The sequence below is a fragment of the Tasmannia lanceolata genome, unplaced genomic scaffold, assembly GCF_043159265.1.
Source record: "Tasmannia lanceolata isolate RefF3 unplaced genomic scaffold, GAP_Taslan_0.1 ptg000018l, whole genome shotgun sequence".
Taxonomy (NCBI): Eukaryota; Viridiplantae; Streptophyta; class Magnoliopsida; order Canellales; family Winteraceae; genus Tasmannia; species Tasmannia lanceolata.
The window spans coordinates 13,634,558-13,648,435 of NW_027518695.1; the positions used below are offsets into that span (position 1 = coordinate 13,634,558).

General features: G+C 37.7%; 1 protein-coding gene across 2 annotated transcripts; it reads right to left on the reverse strand.

Moving 5' to 3' along the window:
* Positions 1–6,119, reverse strand: LOC143851324 (uncharacterized). 2 transcript variants are annotated; one of them, XM_077360711.1, is made up of 4 exons: positions 6,014–6,109; positions 5,859–5,916; positions 1,437–1,719; positions 1–549 (listed from the first exon to the last, which is right to left on the reverse strand). In XM_077360711.1, exons 3-4 carry the CDS (start codon positions 1,708–1,710, stop codon positions 248–250), a joined length of 576 nt encoding a protein of 191 aa, XP_077216826.1. In that variant the 5' UTR covers positions 1,711–1,719; positions 5,859–5,916; positions 6,014–6,109; the 3' UTR covers positions 1–247. The 2 variants fall into 2 exon arrangements, with proteins under 2 accessions (XP_077216826.1, XP_077216827.1); XM_077360712.1 differs by lacking the exon at positions 5,859–5,916 and having other exon boundaries at positions 6,014–6,119.
* Positions 6,120–13,878: the final 7,759 nt, after the last annotated feature.

Consider the following 13,878-nt stretch of genomic DNA (forward strand, 5'->3'; position numbering starts at 1 on the left):
GACACGAAGTAATCTATTTATCACATAAATAAATGTAAAAAAGTGTGAGAGAGTGATAGAACATATATAGGCAATAAAACCACCTTAAACAGAAGTATAAAGCTCCTGTAAAAAGTATAGTGATTACAAGCATTTTAATCAGCAATAGTAGCAGCAGAAACAGTGGTAGTAATGAAGGAAATAAGTACTACTATAAGTGTCAGCTAGAAAGACTCTGGTTGGTTGGGGGTGGAGGGGCAACACAACATCACTTCCATTTCCTGCCATGCTTGCCATGCTTGCCATGCTTGCCACCATGGTGCTTGAACTTGCCGCCGTGATGCCCTCCATGGCCAGAGTAGCCACCATGCCCAGAGTAACCATGCTCAGAGTAACCACCATGGCTAGGGTAACCATGCTCAGAGTAGCCACCATGGCTAGGGTAGCCGCCATGGCCAGCGTAGCCTCCATGCCCGGAATTTTGAGCACCGTGTGCGAGGTGCTGGGCTCCATAAGCGCCAGCTGCGAGAGCAGCTCCCCCAGCCAGCAGTGGCACCATGCCACCATGCCCTGTAAATGGATTAAGAGAGAATCAGCAATTGCCAAGAGAATTGAGATTTGAGACTGGGTTGTGAGCTTTGTGTGTCATGAGAGAGTTTTAAATAATGGTTAAGGTAATGTTCACTAATGACCACCAACCAAATTTGTAGTAGCTTACGATAAAATTAGTGGATTACTGGATTGAGCATTTTATGTAATGTTTGGCCACAATGAGAAACCATTCCATGGAATATTCGTGAGGGCACAAGATGGAAAGAATTGAGAGGATGGAGTGAGGGGAGCATGAAAAGCTCCTAACAAGCCAGGAAAACCAAAAACTAATTCTAAATAGTTTTTTTTTACATTGCCTGAAGGGCCAATGTGGCATTTCAATCAAACACAAGGAGATCCAAATGTACGTTTCAATCTACACCCGTCGAAAATCTGATTATCTTTTCAATGAAAAATTATGGAAACTTCTGATCATTTTTCAAAGTAAAATCATGTGTTGTGAGGTCATTCCTAGGAAATCAACGGCAGTTTCTCAAAAATAAAACCAAAAGGCATTTTCTTTCCTAAAATGCAAAATATGAAGAGAGCAGTGCCGAATTCATATATGAACTAAAAACAAAATCATCAAAATCATCTCTCTCCCTTTTTCAGATCATTTCTTAACCAGTATAGTGGTTGGCCCCAATTCCTATATAACTGTAAACCAAGAATTTAAAACTTGAAATCATCACAGTAGGAAAACATGAAAGTGAGGAGCTGCATGGTCTTGCGCATGCAGATATGAATCCACTCTAAACCTAAGACTAGGGCTGTGAGATTGTGACATAAACTACAAATGTGATACTCACTACAAAAGTACAAATGGCTAAGTCACAATAGGGGCATTAAGATTAATTAAGCCATACCTGCAGACTGACCGTGACTGGGATAACCTGCCGGTGGGTATCCTGCTGGGGGATATCCTGCCGGTGGGTACCCTTGTGGGGGATATCCCTGAGGAGGATACCCTTGTTGAGGGTAGCCTTGAGGAGGATAGCCTTGAGGCGGATATGCCCCAGGCGGTGGCGGATATCCAGACTGATGTCCTGGAGGATATCCAGAAAGCCCATGGGCCAGGTTTGAAAAGAGCCCTTTATCACTCTGTCCTGATTCATCATACTTGTCCTTCCCACCTCCCATTGTTCTTCACTGTGCAAAAAAATCAGATAAATAACTGTTAGAATCAGTCCAAGATTATAATGAAACATGGAGCTCAGGAGATGGACTCAAACATGCTACACTGCTAAAAAGTAACATTTGAGCACAGATGCCTCCCCTCATATAATAGAGTACAAATCTGGTAATGATTAATTTTAAGAATCACTGTAACATATTTTGGAATAGTTGCAAAAGAAAGTGTTATTGGTGAAGCTGATCTCAGTCTAAAAGGGTGTAGTTTTCTACTTTCATGAATTAGGGTTTTTCCCTTTATTGTATCGCGTAGGAAAACGCCATATAAAAGGGTGTGATATCAGGAGCCGCCAAGGTTGTGAGGGTTTTGTAATCTCTTCTTCAGAATAGTGGAATCGTTGGCTTGTCGTTCTGCCGTGGACGTAGCCCATACCATACTGGTTGGGTGAACCACGTAAATCTGTGTGCGAATTTCCATTTATCTTTTGCATCGTTATTCTGTTGCGTTGTTAATTCCTAGCAGAAAGATTTGTGAATGCATGAGATATAGAATCAGTAAACATTGTCACACCACTCCCTCATAACGTTATCACATACATCTTTTAAGAATGTGCCGTGTGATAGCAAGTAGGACCAAAATTTAGCTGATACTGCCTAAACATGGCTGGAGAGATTCTTAAGACAGTGGGCTAACCAACTTCTATACTGGATTTTGGTTGACAGCAGTTGAGTTCCTGGTTGGACCAAAGTGAACTTGAACTGTATCTCGTTTTGTTGGCTAAGTTTTACTGCTTTCTCTTGAAAAATGGAAGGAAAAGCCAAGTATCGGAGGGACTTTTTAATGGTGAAGAATTTTCCAATATTTGGGCCTACATGTTCATCTAAGAGTGCTTCCTTGGGTAACAAATGCTTCTAAATAGGACTGCTTAATGAATGCAAACAACATATTAAGTAGCATAGCCATTTTGCACTAGTAGAAAAATTACACATCACGTGAAGAATAAGAATTTGCAAATATCCAAAATATAAACACAGCATAGTTCTGCATACAAATGACAATTTTCTTGTCATTGAACTCAATTAAACATTCTTCAACCCTGCCCGCCAATTTCTGAATGGATCAATTACTTTAAAAAGATGAAGACATTGGGCACTTAATAGCATATACATATTGTCTTAGTGCTGGAAAAGACGAAAAGCAGCCTAGAATTAGAATTAAGGTTGGAAAAGAAGATTTTGGACATTTGATTGCATATAAATGTTATCCAATCAATTAAACAAAATTTGACGTTTCGATATGACTTGAGAATTTCGTGTGATATTCCCTCTAGAATCATACGAACAGTTCTAGTGGACATTTCAAGAAGTATGCCTCTCATTGATATATTTGTTGAAGATGACTTCCTAGTTCCTACATAAATAAAACCATGGATTTAAATTTCGGTTTTTCGGCCGAAATTCGGTAATAAAAAAAGTATTATTTCATTATTTCTGAAATTTCGGAATAATAAAATATTTAAAAAAAAATCCATTTCTAGGAATTTCGGCCAAAATCCAAAATTTTGGTTCCAGTCCCAATCGAAATTTAAAACCATGCATAAAACTACGCTCAAATTTGAAGTGATCATCATAGTTTGTACAGTATCTGTGATTCCACTTCATCATAGCCCACAATTCATCATCCTGCGGGTGAATGCAAGTAGGATCTTGTGCTTTTGTCTTCCATACAGGCATTGTAAATTCATCAAAATGGTCCCCCAATTTCATGGATTTTCTCCGAACACAAGATCTGAAGTGGTTCCATTGGCAAGTCATGCAAACCATCTTTCCTAGCAATACCTTATAGTTTTTAATCCAATAGATCACTGATTGATAGATTCCTTTCTCGCTGGTCTCCTCCAGGAAGCCACAAAATCGATACGGAATGAACTTCTAGGCAAGAATCTTGTATAGCCATATTGAAAGAAACCATAAAATTTCCTTAAAAGAGCCACGAGGATCTAAACAACCCCAGCTCCTACTTAATATCAGTCACTCCAATATAATCTAGCCCAGCTCTTCACTTTAACCATAATAACTATTTCCCAAAGACATGGGACCTTTTACGACTGAAACTAGATACAAAAACACTACTCATGTTTCTAAAGATGGGTCCACATATAACCATGATTTTAAATTTCGGTTTCGGTACCGGTTTCGGACACCGAAATTTCAGCGGAAATCCGGCGAAACCAGAAAAAAATATTTTATTCGATATAAAATTTCGGCCTTTGGTAAAATATCAATTTAATTAAAAAAAGAGGTTTTTGGGTGAAATTTCGACCGAAATTCCGAAATTTCGGACGAAATAAAATACCGTTTCGGGTATTAGTGATTTCGGTGTCGGTCTCCACCGAAATTTCGGTCGAAATTTAAAACCATGCATATAACAAAATTAACATAAATCCTAAATGTTAGCAAATTCCTAACTTCCACAATTCCATGAAACCAAACTACAGAGGTCCCCCGTGTACACACAATAAAACCTCGCTAGTCTAAGCACAGCCAACATCCAATAGTCTAAGCACAGTCAACATCCAATACTTGGATGAAAAGGAATGGGGTACTTCAATCAATGCGGATTTTCCATCAGAACTACAGATTCCTAGCCCAAGACAAAAAAATGATTTTTGCAAGGACACTTAGAATGATGTATGCCTAAACTCATGCGGTGTGAAGGTTATCATCAAGCACCAAATTATCATAGTTGTAACTTGTAAGAGATGACAGTCAACAAGCAACTTGCCTTGGCAACCAAGGACTCAATTACCCAAGTCAATGGATTTAAAAAGCCTGCCTATGGCTTAGGCAACCACCTCTGCGAACTTTTTTATGTGTCTTTTTTCTTCTTTGATTTGATCCCATGTGTATTGACCATCTCGGTCGTCTATCAATAAATTGGCTATCATTTTCCAAAAAAAAAAAAAAAAAATTCCTTTTCTTATCCTCTCGATTTTATTTCTTTACATTCTTTCTTCTCCACTCGATCTAACTCCCCTTATTTTCTTTTGCTCTTTGTTTTTTAGTGAAGAATTATGGGTTTTGAATAAGATGTACAATTTGGGAGCCATGCTAACTAACGACATTTTGTACGTTAATTCGTATGGCAACTCCCCAAAGCTCACAATTCTAGGATTAAGTAGAAAGTTATAAAACGCCCAGCTGAAGATGAACTTATCGCTAAAACAATCATCTAAAAACCCAACGAGCATATTAGAAACAAAATTATCAAAATTCATGCCATGGATGGAGGAAAACCTTCCTAACATGACGAAATTTGAGAAGATATTTTAACAGACCCAGACTCTTTAGTTCAAGAATTTACACATCAAGAATGATGACTCTGCAACTTGGGAAATCGTTAAAAAAGGAAAAAGAATCTTAAACGCAAGCAGATAAATGCACACAGATATGAGGAAGAGAAGTATACAGAACGGACACAAAGAAACAATCAATAAATGACAGGTAGTATATGATTCCTAGCAAAGAAAACATGAAGAAGAGTCGGTCGAGAAGCATTAAGCACTCTAAAAGCCACCAAACTCAAAGATCTCCCCTCAAACAGATACAAATGGGGTAATATGTATAGAAACCCCCACCAATTCCTGAATTTCTAATCCAAGCAAAACCATGTATTTGCAATGGAATAAAGAAAAACAGACCAACACATCCAAATCAAACCATGCCAAAAAACAAGCATGAGTTTAAGCTAAAATCATGTAAAATGATCAGATTACCTAGAAATCCTATTCTAAGCCACAATTGACGGGAAACAACTTGCAATAAAAACAAAAAGAACCAACCCTAGAAAGAATTAAAAAACCCAAAAGAGATGGTTATAAATTTATATATCAGATAACAGATTTTTCCACAAACTCTGAATTTTCTAATACAAGAACTAGCAGAACCATGGATTTACAGTGACATAAAGAAAAAGAGATCAACCCATCCAAATCAAACCATGCCCAAAATTAAGCATTAGTTTAAGCTAAATCCACGTAAAATGATCAAATTACCTAGCCACAGTCAAAACAACTGAAAACAACTTGTAAGCAAGAAAAGAAAGAACCCTAGAAAGAAATTTTTTAAAAAAAAACCAAATAAATTAGCAAACGAACCTGAAATCTAAGAGCGAAACTTTTATCTATCGGTTTGTTAAGTGCAGTACATGAACAACTACAAGAAGAAGAAGAAAACAGATTAATAAGCATTAAGAAACATGAATTTTGCAGGTTTTTCTCTGTATATAAAGGAAGAAAGAAGCATTAATTACCTCAGGGACGTGAAGATTGAGATTCCTAACTGCGTTTATTCTCTGTATATATGTAGACGGGGAAAAGCAGAGGGGATTGTACGCTGTAGATGCGTTTTGCTTTACATCGACGATTGGATTAAAAAATAACGCGGTTTGGCTTGCCCGTAAATAACTGTAAACGAAAACTAGTCGGTGACTACAAGAGGTGGACACGTGGTGTAGGCGGTTCTCACGCGCAGGGCTCTTCTTACGATACTAGTAAAAAAACCCGTGCGATGCACGAGCCGACAAAGAACGGTACGGACCACGTCATAGGTTGATTCAAACCGTCCATGTGATGGAACACAACATAAATAGGTTGTGCCCCAAAAATCATTTCCATAGGCTGATGCTAGCCCTCCAATCTATAGATGTTTTCATAATTCCTCTTATCTTAAATCGGATGGTTAAGATCACCCTATAGTTTTTTAATTAAAAACCCATAAAGGAGGGGGGGTAAGATCGAAATTATACGGCTTTAATGGGTGCCTTTGTTAAAAGCATAAAGGAGGGGTAGGATTGAAATTATATGATTCAATGGGTGCCTTTGTTAAAAGCATAAAGGAGGGAGGGGGTAGGATTGAAATTATACGAGTTGAATGGGTGCATTTGTTCAAAAAAGTCAAAAAATGTGAGGTGTAATTCTCACGTAATTTTCAAAAAAATCGAAAAAACTCTCCTCTTTTCATCCCAGCTTATTGTATTAGATAAGAAGCAACTTGGAAGTGCTTTTTCATCAGCATTAGGAAATGATATCTACACTCCCATATCTTGATAAGAGAGATACCAAGTCGTGAACATGGTTTAAAATTTCGGTAACTTGTTTGGACCTCACCGAAAACTGAAATTTCGGCGGTTCGAAATTATGTAATTTAGTTCTAAATTCTGGACCGAAATTCCCGAAATTCCGAAATTTTGTAACACTTTTTTTTATAACATTTATTATTATTTTTTAAATGCCATTTTCTCGAAATTTTGAACCGAAATTTGGTATTTCACGAAATATCAAATTTCAGGAAATTTCGGTTTCGGTCGGTCGAAATTTAAAACCATGGTTGTGAACTCGTGATGATGAGTAATTCAATGGATACGTGAAATGTGTGCTTAGCAATTGAGACCGTTGTATTTTTCATCATGCTTGATCAATGGTCTAGAATCATCCGATGATGACGGGGAGATCAAGTGCAGTAGATCCATACATGATCTTTAATGTAAAATGCTTCATTTTAAAAAGATATTTCTTTTTAATAATTATATTTCTCTCTTTGGAGATATTATGTGCTCTGTGTGTGAAGCCTAGTATTTTGTGGGCCCACTTCTTATGATGATCCAAACCGTTCATTTGATGGGCCACAATAGAAATAGGTTGTACCTCTAAAATCATTTTCATAGGATGATCCTGACCCTCTAATCTATAGTAGACTTCACACACTCACGTCGGGGGGGGGGGGTGATGGTTTCTTTTTGTGGAATTGAAATTTGAAGAAAGGGTTGTCATTAATAATCTATAGTAGACTTCACACACATAACAGATATAGCAAGGTCGTGTTTATAGTTACTTAGGAGGAATTGTGGTGAGAAAAAAAGAATGAAAAAAAGGCTGTATATCCGAAAGATGTGCATGAAACCACATTATTTTAATAAAACGTTATAAAAAAGGATGTAGATCCGAATGACCCGTATAAAACAACACTATTTTAATGAAATATTATAAAGAGACATACAAAGTCGTATTCAAAAATTTTAAAAACATATCACTAAATATCATCAAGCTCAAAAGTCTAAGGCTGAATTTGTTTTTTCGATTTTGAGAACAAATTGTGTGTCCATAACTGATTATTGGACTCAAATCTACAATCCAAAACTGCATCCACTTTCCAAATGGGAAGATCCTGTCCTAAAAGGTAATGCTAGTGAGACCGAGAGTCGGGGTGTCGATGGGTCCAGACAATCCAATAGACTATCCGAATCCGAAGGTCAATGGACATGACCTAGACACACTACTAACTAGGATTCATGGACATATTTTGGATTTGATCATATGATCCGAAAAAATTATCGATGGAATCCAGACAATTAATAAAAAAAAGCCCAGACAGTCCAAACTCCGACATTATTATATTATTTTACAAGACTACCCTTCAATTTTTATAACATTAAGTGTTTTTTTCAAGGGTATTTTAGTGAAAATAAGCCGTACATATTTTTTTGAGCGATCACTATTTTCAGTATTTTGATATTCATCAGTCTAAAGTCTTGTCACCCTCTTCCTTTCCGTCTTTAACCATTGACTTTAAGTCTCCAATCCATTGTGTGTCGCCGTTGCAACTTGCGCTAGCCCTCTTTCGAGAAATTTAACCACGCACAACGTAAGTAGGACCTACTAGGACACTCCTATGGACAGTCTAATTTGAAATGGATCGTGACTGGTATATGGGAAATAGGATCTGAAGAACACTCCGAATCCGATCCTACTGATAAGAAATTTGAATGAATTCTGACGAGACATAGGTGGATCCGCTGACACTCCTAACCGAGAGTAACGCCAGGTAGTGGACCGAACAAATGGGTTCTGGTCACAACATCACAAGTGACATAAGCCAGTCCTTAGGTTTAGGAAAATCAACAAAAAGTAGATTTTCTTTGCAAGCGTGGTACATTCTCATTGCGGCGATCTCCCATTGGTCTTACATTCGGTCACGATATCATTTTCCTTTCCCAAATCCTCTTTCTTCCTTTGCTCTATGTTCGAGTAGCTTTTAGAAGCATAGGTCTCTGTGCGGTCCAACCGGCTACTAGTTCTGCTAACCTCACTGAGTTCATCTCATAAGCCTGAACAAAACCTTGTTGATGTGCAAGTTCTCATTCAATTAGACGCTTTGGAAATCATATTCATTTTGTCCTAGTCACCCCTAAGTTCTGATTGGTTGTAGGCATTTACTTTGTAGAGTACTGGTATTAGTAGTTAGTAGGGAAGAAAAAAGCATCGGATTTACCTATAACTTACCTTGTAGAATAGTGGTAAATAGTGTTCAGCTGCCAACCTTGTAAAGCAGTTGTAAGAAGTGTAAACAAAGAAAGGGAGAAAGAAAACGCATCCCTCCGAAGATATCCAGGGAAATTCCCCCATTTTTTTGTAGAATTTGGCTTAGATTTGATAGGAATTAAGGAGACAAGGGTAATAAATGAGTAGGCATGAACCGACCCACGATACCCGTTTCACTCCATCTCGCCTTTTTGAGGTAAAAGGTTATTTTATCAAAACTATACATAGCTGCTTCCAATCTTATACTCCCGTTTCCATCACTCATAATGATGGAGAATGAAAAGCCTTGCCGAGTGAGTAGGGGTGTCAATGGATCCAGACAGTCCGATGGACTACTCGAATCCGAAGTTTAACGGACAGGACCTAGACCCACTACTAGATATTTCGGACAGCTAATAAAAGCCCACGGGGCTGTCAAAATCCAATGTTATTACATCATTTTACGAAAACACCCTTCCATTTTTATAACACTGAGCATTATTTCAAGGGCATTTTAGTAAAAACAAGCCATATCTATTTTTCGAGTTATTTCTATTTTCAATATGTTGCCATTCATCCCTCTCAAGCCTAGAGTCAGTATCTTCTTTTCATTCTCTAACCATTGACTTTAAGTCTTATAAATTTTGAGGATTTATAAGAGTATATCTTCAGAATTTTAGGAAGTCAATTGGATTCTTAGGAGACCAAATCAAATCGGAAACCAAATCGTTATTTCAGGTTTTCTTCGGTTCTTTTCAAGGAGGAACGTGTGGTTTGGAAGGTGATTAAAGAGGAAATTAAAGAGAAACGTATGCCCAAAGCCGGTATGTAATATCCAAGTACATCTTTTTGTGAAAATTGCAATGCCACATTGGAATATTTTGTGCCACATAGCCCCCCTTCTTTTTTATTATATATAGAATATAGAATATAGAATATAGATTATGGTGCGTGCATGAAGTCATGAAGTCCAAAAGGGAATAAGCCGACTTCATAGGATGATCCAAACTGTTGATCACCTTCTCGGTTTGATACATTTTCGAGTTCCCAGTGAGAGCAAAACTCTGGACTCTCTTCTTCCATCTACAGTAACCACAAATACGTGGTTGGGTTTCCCATAAGAGTCCAAAAATAAAAATAAAAATGGTTGGAGCGTCGGAAAATCAGTCTTCTTTGGCCATGGACTCGTTGGGGGATTTCATCGAGCACAAGGCCTACGCGAGAGTAGGTCTTCTTGGAAATATCTATACAATGCATCTGAGTTGATGTTCTTTGCATGTCTATAGACTAGATATTATGTTTTGCGCATAATAGTTGTTTATCATGATCATGATGTAAATATAAGGATGATATACCCACATGAAAGAGTGTTTAGGACACAAATAAATTAAAACTCTATCAAAGAGTGGTGGCTATGGACCTTTTAAGGTCTGAAAGCAATATAAGTAAAAGTGACTAGCTTAGAAGCTAGTGATATATCATCTAGGGACTGAGACTGAAGCCCATGCCATAAGTAAGTCACCACAATGGACACCCAACCTCTGTGATCGTAGATCCCATGAAGGGGGTTCAATGGGTAAAAACGAAGCTGTAGGGTGGCTTGGAGTAGCACTGAATATTTTGAGGGGTATCCCTAGTCTCATTCATATGGTGACAATGCTCATTACTGTGACGGTATTTAGGATGAGTTTATCTCTTAATCAGTCTAAGGTAGGATTCTGCAGGGTGTAGGTCACAGAGCACCCTTGGAGAACTCACCTATGTGAGTGTGGTAGTAAGGCCGCTATTGTAGGAAGCTGGGCTACTCCCTAAAGACGCTCATGAAAACAAGATAAGAGCTCATGACCGTAAAGGGCCAAACCGACTAGAACTCAATAATTGCCCGTACTGTGTGTGTGGTAAGATGAAGTCTCAACTTAAGGACCTAGTTCAAGACTTAGTTCACTACGGCTCCTTCAGATGGAAACTTGCTAACACTAAGTGTAGGTTCAAGTCCGGAAAACACCTGCACCCATTGCATAGTAAAGTCGCTTGCCTGTGTATTTTTAAATTTTAAATTATGTGGGGGATTGTTGTATTTAATTTAAAATTTAATTGAATTAAATTATTTCTAGCAGTTACCCATTTAAGCTACTGTATATGATTTTATTTTATTCCCTAAAAAGGAGGTAACAGTTTTGGATATGGAGATATTTTAGGGGAGAGAGGAGCCCCTCTTTCCTATTAAAATAAATAACGGATTTCATTTATTTACGACTGATATTTAACGACTCTCTTTTACACCAAAACGACATCTTTGTCTTTTTGATGGATTGCCTTCTTCCCCACCCTCTCTCTACAAACAACTGTATTTCCATGGGCTCTTATTTTTCACATTTTATTGTTATTTTGTGACACGTGCATGACGAGTTTGTGGGATCAATTCCCTGCATGGAATAGACCCTGAGGGATGGTTGAATCTTGGGTGCCAAACACCAGTGAAGTTCAGACGGGGGCGTTTTGACTTTAAAGAGAGCGTCATTTCTGACGTGCCTCGATCTATTAAAACATGCTATTTCTATTCTTTCTCTTGTTTAATTTATTTTTATTAATTTGATTAGTATAATTATTGGTAGATTTGCAGACATCAATATTATCAGAAAAATCCTAAATAGATTTCTTGACAAATTTCTCCAACTTCTTCTTCTTCTTCTCCCTCTCTGTCTTTTTTCCCCTTTATTTGCTTGAGTTTAATGAGGCTGTGCAACCAAGGGAATATTTTGGTCTTATTTTCTTCCAAATTATTTGACTGTCTCCACCTTCTTCATAGTAAAAATTTGGAACAATCTCTCTCTCTCTCTCTCTCTCTCTCCCTCTCCCTCTTATTCTGGGATGATCGAAGCCATTAAAACAATGTGTATAAATAGTTATCAAATAATTTCGCTGGTGTAGTTCTTGAAAACTCGAACTTCTTTTTTTTCTTTTTGAGAATTAAAACTCGAACTTTTTAACTTCCTCAATATTTTTGCCTTTCCAGAGGTCGCTTCAAGAAACAACCTTCATTTTAACATGATCATCTATTTTGTGGACACCGTAAGACTCATCATACACATCGGAATTCATGACTTCTAATTGTTCTCCTCGCTTCGTTAATATTGAATTTGATGGTTGATTTAGATTTTCCTGTCTTTTTCTCTATGCTTTGCGCATAAATCGTGCGTAGTACCAATCCTTTTAACTATAACTATAACTATTAGAGGGTATGCAAATTGCCATGGTGTGTGGCTATAATTTTGAAGTTCGAGTTCTTGAAAACTCCCCATTGGCTGCACATCACCAAAGTAAATAATTGCTGAAAAGTCAAATAATATGGTGAAGTGCAGCCAATGGGGGAGCCCTTCCACCTCATTTTTGCAAGGGCGCCCTTGAGTCTAGCATTCCTCTTGAATTAATGCTTGTATAGTACAAAATATGAGGGAATGGGGTATAATATAACACGGTAAAAGGACTTATAGAAGTTTATTAGTAAAAAAAAAACAAAAAACAGAGAAGTAACTCTACTTAAGACAAGTATATTCGGTTACATATACCTAGATTATTATTTTGTCTAACACACAATTAGACAAGTCACATTATCAGTGTGATACAGAATGAAATACATAAATATCGCGAATGTATAAACCCAAATAGTAAGCACGTCTGTATGAACATATTGTAACTGCCACATCAAAACTTACTATACACACACAATGTTTAGTCAATATAACATATATAGTAAAAAGTTGTCTACAAATTTATTAGTAAAAATAAAAGACAGAAGTAAAAGAGTAAGTTTAGGCTTTTCCCAATTGGCAACATCTGTAGGCACCACTGTTTCAAAACTTGGACTTAAATAAGAACTCGGCTGAGGTAAGAGGGAGTCGACTTGGGCAACGGCGCAGTCAACTTTTCATTAACTCGGGCAAGCCAGAGGAGTTCTGATTGACTTGGTATGGCAAAATGCGTACTCGAAAAGGAACTCAGCCAAGGCAAAAGGAAGTCGACTTGGGCGAGTTGACGATTAACTCGGGGAACTTTTAAACAATGGTAGGCTAGGCACATGCATACCGATATAATGTCTCGGTTATGGGTCCTACACAGTAAATATAATTATACGAGTCTTTTATTGTTTGTTGGTTTCTGCCTTTTAGAACTCAATGCATGGCCTCCCTAAGATCTCCTTGAAAACAAAATGCGGAAGGATGGAGTGAACTCTCCACTCATAGAGAGTTGGAATTGTGGTTCCAATGCAATACACGTATAATTCATTGGCATGTGTGTACTGCATTGGCAGAAATATGTATTGGAAACAAAGGGCATCCTCTATGTTAGTGGTTTCACAGTTAAGAAGTACCCTAGGAAGGCCTCCAAGGAAACAAAAAGGAAAACGATAACAGCTGGGCAGATCCATGGGCGGTAGTTCCGAGCAGGAGGATTAGGGTTTGTTTGTGCTTGAATTTCTTGGGGATTATCCATGGCTTAATTTGGTGATTCAAGAAATGAGAGAGAGAGAGAGAGAGAGAGAGAGAGAGAGAGAGAGTTGGTAACAAGGAATGAAGAAGAGGTGAGGATGTATACTATTCAAGAAATGAGACCTACACTTTGCTGAACGTGGTTTGGGTGCGCACGTGAGACAAGTGAGGTTTACAAGGAATGGAATTGGCCACCAGGCGTTGTTTCGGAAGAAAGTTATGAAAAGAATAATATTCCGTGGAAAACCAATGTAAATTACGCTTTGAGGTTTTCCTTAAAATAGGGAAAATTTTCTAAAGTTTGGAATGCATGAATTTTTTGGAAAAGT